Source organism: Amborella trichopoda, chromosome 1, assembly GCF_054954075.1.
Source record: "Amborella trichopoda isolate Santa Cruz 75 chromosome 1, AtrichopodaSantaCruz75HAP2 v2.0, whole genome shotgun sequence".
Taxonomy (NCBI): Eukaryota; Viridiplantae; Streptophyta; class Magnoliopsida; order Amborellales; family Amborellaceae; genus Amborella; species Amborella trichopoda.
Window position 1 is genome coordinate 13,580,754 of NC_142336.1, and position 7,009 is coordinate 13,587,762.

Sequence of the window (7,009 nt, forward strand, 5' to 3'; positions counted from 1 at the left end):
ATGATACTCTGATACTAATGCATATTGTTATACTAATACGGGAACGGTATGCTAAGAAAGGTGATACCCTAACTCGCTGAATTATAGGATGGAGTTAAGGAAAAGTGAAATGGGAAGGTCGTACCCCCCTGAAATTCATGAGATGTGACTAGTGAGTGATGCCTTGCAAGGTAGTGCCTATCAAAAACCCCAAAGCGTGCTGGGGACCGTGTGTGTGAGTTCGAGGGCATTACGAAGTGGAATTTCCCACTTGTCATTGCCTTCCCTCCTGAGAGACGGTAGAGGTCCTAAGCAATATGATTGGCTTGGCCTGATGGATAGGGTTTCTACTTCGAGAGTAGGTGAACTAAGGAGTGAGCAGGTAATGATTGAGTAGTGAATATGGATGATAATGATCGTAATGTTTGAATGGTAATAACGACATTTTGATATGATGCCTGTCATATATGCATTAATGAGATTTTTGAATTATATAACATTTGTATTGTGATTCCCTAAAATTGAAAGAATTGTTCATGACGCATGATAGACTCAATAATGATGCATAGCACCTGGATCTACTTACTGGGCTTTATAGCTCATCCCAGTGTATCTCCCTTCTTGTAGATTGACATCGACAAGTAAGAAGGGTGTGAAGTACATGATTTGTGGCGGGGAGTCGAAGTCACATTCCTTTAAGAAGAAACCCAGATCTTGTATGTACTTGGACAGTTTAGCCCTAAATTTTGTTTAATTTAGAAAAATGTAATATTGGACCCTAATGCCCCAAACTCAAGTGTAATATTTTTGGAAGAAATTTTATGTAGTGCAATGTTAATGATATATGGATCTTCCCCCAATTTTAAAGATTTATATGCACTTAAAATTATTGATTTAGTTCTTTGCCATGGTTTTCTTTGATCATCGACATAACGGTGTTGAGTCAACTCCGACTTGAGTGACATGCACTACCTTGGGATCACGAACCCACACTCGGTCACCCTTCTGCGTGAAAAGAAGGGCAGTTTGGGGCGGGGTCGTGATAGTTATGGTATCAGATCAGCTAGGATAGGATTCTTAACCTAGAGGGATTCTAGAACTGTCCTTAGAATGGTTTTAAGATAGGTTAGTGATTGGGTGTTCCTCTGCTAGATCGAAGATGCCGAGGACTCGTGCCAACAATGCGAGTTCCAGCAATGAGAACACCGAGACGCTCGGTGAATTTTATAGGACTCTGGGAGCTATGACCTAAATGATGAAAGATTTGATGCCAGCCCAGCCTACCCCTACCCCAGAGCAAAATGACAGTAGCCTGATAGAAAGATTTAGAAGGCTGGCACCCCCAACCTTTTTAGGGCAAGGAGTAAAAAAAGTCGAGAGGTGGAAGAGGCAAATAGAAAAGATCCTAGAAATGTTTCATTGCTCAGATGAATAGAAAATCAGGTTGGGAGCCTTAATGCTGGAGGGAGAGGCTGATATTGGTGGAACACGATAAAGCAATCTTGGAGAGAGTCGAAAACCGAGACCACTTGGGATAACTTCCTGACGGCATTCGACGAGAAGTACTTCCCAGACTCTGTCAAGGAGAGGAAGGAAGTGGGGTTCATTGAGCTTCAGCAAGGGGGTATGACAATGGAGTAACACGCCACTAAGTTTGCGAAGCTTTCTAGGTACGTGCCTCACATTATTAACACAGAGGCATGAAAGGTGGCTAAATTTGAAAGGGGCCTTCGGCTGGACATCAGAGGAAGGGTACTTTCAGCCAACCTGAACTCGTACGCCCCATTGGTGGACCTTGCCCTAAAGATTGAGAGGGACTGCGAGGATCACAAATCTAGGAGGGAAGGAAAGATGAAGCCCGTGCCATCAGGAAATTTTGGGACGAAGCCCCAACAGTTTCCAAAGACGGGTGTTAGAGGAATGCCTTACCAACATAACCAGAGGGGCGCAGAAGAATTTCCCGGGCAACATGGAGAATGACCGACGCTTGGTTTGTCCCCATTGTGGGAAGGACAATCACACTGCTGTCAAATGTTACAAGAAGCAGAACGTGTGCCTCAGATGTGGCAAGTCCGGTCATTGGATTAAGGATTGCCCTATGATGAAGACAGAGGACCAACCAAAGACGCAAGGACGAGTGTTTGCCCTCACCGAACAAGAAGCCAAGGTGTCCACCTCGGTGATCAGAGGTACGCTCTCCATTTGTGGTGTTAAAGCTAGAGCCTTAATTGACCCTTGTTCCTCTCAGTCTTTTGTTGCACCCCATTTTACTTGTTATTTAAATGTTGAGCCTGCATGTCTTGATTATACTCTAATAGTATGCACACCTATGGGGGATACCATGGAAACTGATAGGGTTTACAGACAGTGTAAAGTTACAATTAATGGATGTGACTTGTCTGTAGACTTGATACTCCTAGGAATTCAGGATTTTGATGTTATCCTGAGCATGAATTGGTTGTACATACACCATGCCACCGTCAATTGCTATGAAAAGACAGTGACCTTTAAACGCCCTGACCAAACTGAGCTACACTTTGAGAGCACTAGGGATACTCCCCCTCTGTACTTTATTTCTGCTCTCTGGGCCTCTCGTCTCCTAACTAAGAGATGTCAAGGATATTTGGCTTATGTGGTTGAAAATCAGGACGTCAAGTCCTAGTTAGAGGCGATACCAGTAGTAAGAGAGTATCCCGAAGTATTTCCAAAATACTTACCATCCCTACCTCTAGTAAGGGAGATTGAATTTGAGATAGATGTAGTCCTTGGCACTGTTCCCATCTCCAAAGCCCCGTATAGAATGGCTCCAACAGAGTTGAAGGAGTTGAAAGAACAATTGCAAGAATTGTTGGATAAGGGATTCATCCGACCCAACGTGTCACCCTTGGGTGCACCGGTCCAGTTTGTGAAGAAGAAGGATGGGTCTCTGAGGCTGTGTATTGATTATAGGCAGTTGAACTGTCACTACCCTACCCCCGACCCCTATTTCGACCTTGACAGAGGGTGACCAAGTGCATGTTCGTGATCCCAAGGTAGCGCTAGTCACTTAAGTCAGAGTTGACTCAACACCGTTATATAAGTGATCAAAGAAAACCATGACAAAGAACTAAATCAATAACTCTAAGTGTAGATAAATATTTGAAATTGAAAGGATCCATACAATAATAAAAAAGTACTACATCAATTTCTTCCCAAAATATTACACTTGCGTTTGGGGCATCAGAGCCCAATATTACATTTTTCTAAAATAAACAAAATTCAGGGCTAAACTGCCCAACCACCTACAAGATCTGAGCTTCTTCTCAAGTGACTAAGACTTCGACTCCCAACCTGCAAATCACGAACTTCTGGCCCTCGACCTGGTGCTATCAATCTACAAGACGGGAGATACAGGGGGATGAAGTATAAAGCCTAGTAAGTAGATCTAGGTGTTATGCATCATTAATGAGTCTATTCATGCATCATAAGCAGTTCTTCCAATTATAAAAAGTCATTGGTTAGGTGCCTCAATCTTGCCCTCCAGATCTGGATGATTGGATGGCATGCATCTCAAGTTTCAGGGGAATCCGGGACTTGAGATCACTCTCTCGGGAACCTTGCTCAAGAACAAGTGCAGGTGGACTAACCGATGAGAGAGGAATTTAAGGTGGGTTCGGGACTTACTCGGGCTGGCTCTAGTGGGTGCCCTCTTAGATCATGAAGAAAGGCCCCCAGTCGTAAAACTGGTTCGGAATCGCCTCCCTTGGCCTATATTCTCTTGTTTCTACAATCACACACGTATGGCAAATGTTATAAGGCAAGTGGGTCAAGGGACCCCACCTTGCCTTTGGGCGAATGTACACAAGCATGCACATTCAAAAAAAAAAGGAAGGAAGAATGAGAGGATTAAGATTAGGATGAGAAGAATTTGATCAGACGGTGAGACCGACAAGTGACTAAACTAGTAAGTAATTGACCCGGTGTGGCAGTAAAATGAGCTTGGTAACTCAGACCGGCTCGACAGAATTACTACTAGACGGCAGTACCAATACCGACTAGCTAGACACAATGGCTAGTCTGTCGTGGCAATAAAGTGGGCACAGTAACTCTGACCGACACAATGACACTATTGCTAAATGACATGACTACTATAGAAGGCTAATCTCGAACGATCTTAATCAGACGAAAGACTAAAAGAAATGAAGAAGAAGAGAGAAAGAGAGAGAGAAGAGAAGAAGAAGAAGAATAAAATAAGAGAGAAGAGAAGAAGAAGAAGAAGAAAATAAGAGAAAAGAGAAGAAGAAGCAGAGTAGGATAGAAAACCATGGGAGAAGAAGAAGAGAGAAGGAATACAGGCGGTAATGGGTTCATGTCGTTGTGACAGAAAGGGGACAGAGAATTAACACAGGTGGCGATAGGCCAGCACCATCTGCGATAAAAGTGAAGAGAGAGAGAAAGCACATGCGGTGATAGGCCAGCACCGTCTGCGACAGAAGAGAAGAGAGAGAGAGAAAGCATAGACGGTGATAGGCTTGCACTGTTTGTGGCATAAGAGAAGAGAGAGAACGAAACAGAGAGAAAGCATAGGTGGCAATAAGCTTGCACCGTCTACAATAGAAGAGAAGAGAGAGAAAGCGTAGGGAGCGATAGTCTTAAGCTATTTGTGACAGAAGAGAAGAGAGGGAATTTTAACAGAAGCCCGGCCCGCCACTCGGGTTAAGGCCCGGCTCACTGTTCATGTCTCAGGAGCAGAAAGGCATCACACCAGACGATAAGTCCGTCATGCATGAATGGAGAAAGAGAAGAAGGGAAAGAGAGATATGATAGACTAAAGGAGGAAGAGAGAGAAAGAGATAAAGATGAAAGAAAGAGAAAGGGAGAGACGAGAGAGAAAAGTGGGGAGAAAAAGATAAAGATAGAGATGAGAAAAGAGAAAAGAGGAGAGAGTACAGAGAAAAGAGGAGAGAAAAAGAGAGATGTAGATGAGAAAAGAGAAGAGAGAAAAGAGCAGAGAGAAAGTTACCTTACTGAGGGGTATCAGCCCTTTTCTTCTCTCTCCTCTCTCTCTCCAAGACGCACCCACGAACTCAAGAAAAAATTGAAGTCTTTATTGAATGATCGAAGATTTGTGTATGTCCCTTTTACAATTTGGTTATGCATGTTTATATAGAATTGGGCCCAAACATGGGTGTACACCAAAAAACTACCTAAAATTTAAGATAATTACAATTTAATTGAATTAAAAGAAATTCTAAAAATGGGTGCAAAAAGACTGTTTTACTGCTGCATAACATTATGTGGAATTTCAGAACAGTCCCTACTGTTGCCCGAGAATTTGCGTGATCTTCCATGATTGATTCGGGGTTGCTCTGATGTCCGTTTGATTGAACGATGATTGTTTCTTGTAGGGCTTGGCATGATGATCAATTTGATACCAACTTTGAGTCATGAATCATGTTTTTATGTCATGATTATGAGACTTGAATTTTGGATACATCTTGAAAACTTCGGATCGATAGTACGATCGTTCCTTGATGTTTATGTTTCTTTGCTGAATCGCACTGAACATGTTGTTACGATCACGTTGCAACAAAAGCAGCTCGATTTCTTGTCCGAATGAAGATTTCGTCGTCTTGAGTTTTTTGCCAGAATCTTGAAATCCGATGATCGAAATTTACAGCAGCTTCGACGCCTCCGTGTGTGAAATCCAACCATTCATCGTACGCGAGGTTCGAACCAGAGATAGCCTTGGACCTTACGCACATAATACAATTAGTTTCGCGTCGATCGGGTACGTGAGCGTCGTGATTTGGTCGCTCAAATGAGGCGTACTACTGCTGATTTTTCTACCATTTTCTTCGTGGATCAGCAACTTCGCTCTAGTTTTTCTCCCTGCTTGGGCATCGTCACAGGGTATACCACCTATCGAAACGCTCTCTTGATGAGATGAACACGCTCACAAAATTTGAGCACGATCCAACTTAGAATGAGTGAGATATGGGTCCCAAAAGTCACTGCCCGTGACTATGAAACAGCAACCTTTAATGATGGTTTGGTGTAGGGTGACCACACAGGAATAGTATGCGACTTACCCCTTTTTAGTATTTTACCCATAACTTTGTCTTGAAGTGCCCGATTAAGTCGAAACTTGGCCCATAGGGGTTTTCAACCATGCCAAATCCATTGGCAGTGGTCCCACTACTGTCTGGCGTACCAAGCCAATCCCATTATTTAGAACATCTACCGTACCTAAGGAGGGAGCACAATGACAAGTGGGTAAATCCACTTTGTAATGCCTTCATACTCACGCACAAGGTCCCCAGCGCGTATTGGGGTTTTCGATAGGTACTTACCTTGCAAAACATCACTCACTAGTCTCATCATATAAGTTTCGGGGCGGTCTGACCCTCCCATTCAATTTTCACCTAGCCCCATCCTATCATTCAACGGGTTAGAGAATATTGACAGCATCACTTTTCTTAATGTAACAGTATCCAGTACCGATGAGTGTTCCATCGTGTAGTGGTCAGTATCACAGTACCATAACATAACAGTACCCACTACCAATAGGAGTCCCATTGCATAGTGGTTATTATCATGGCATCATATCATGCGCAAGCATTTAATTCATTCATACTAAATCAATGCCTTATGACAGATAATTCAAATTTTGATCATGTAAAGATGAGTCTTATTCCGAACTATCCAACAGTTGCATAACATTATGACACCTAGCATAAAACACCCATTATATGAGAGATATCAGATTGCATTTACGCTTAGCAATCAGTATTAGCATTACGGTAATTGTCATGTAACATTTGTCATGGGACTATCACAGTAACATTGCATTTATAAATTTTTACATAATGCATAGCTGCATCGCACCGTTCACATAACACCATGGAATTTAGTATACATCACATGAAAATTATCACATAACACTCATGTTTATCGCTTATCAAAGATAACGTTGCGCCACTTGAGTTACTTAGAGAACAATCCAAAAAAAGAGAACAAAATACGAGCATAGGACTAAAATTTATGTGAC

At 42.5% G+C, this 7,009-nt stretch overlaps 1 protein-coding gene across 1 annotated transcript; it reads left to right on the forward strand.

The window, feature by feature from the left end:
• Positions 1-1,948: 1,948 nt before the first annotated feature.
• On the forward strand, positions 1,949-2,641 carry LOC105421467 (uncharacterized). Its single transcript, XM_011628920.1, has one exon. The coding sequence runs from the start codon at positions 1,949-1,951 to the stop codon at positions 2,639-2,641; it is 693 nt and encodes a 230-aa protein (XP_011627222.1).
• The last annotated feature ends 4,368 nt before the right edge of the window (positions 2,642-7,009 follow it).

Excerpts from the sequence above, each read along its gene's own strand:
- LOC105421467 (XM_011628920.1), top strand. The coding sequence starts at position 1,949 with ATGGAGAATGACCGACGCTTGGTTTGTCCCCATTGTGGGAAGGACAAT.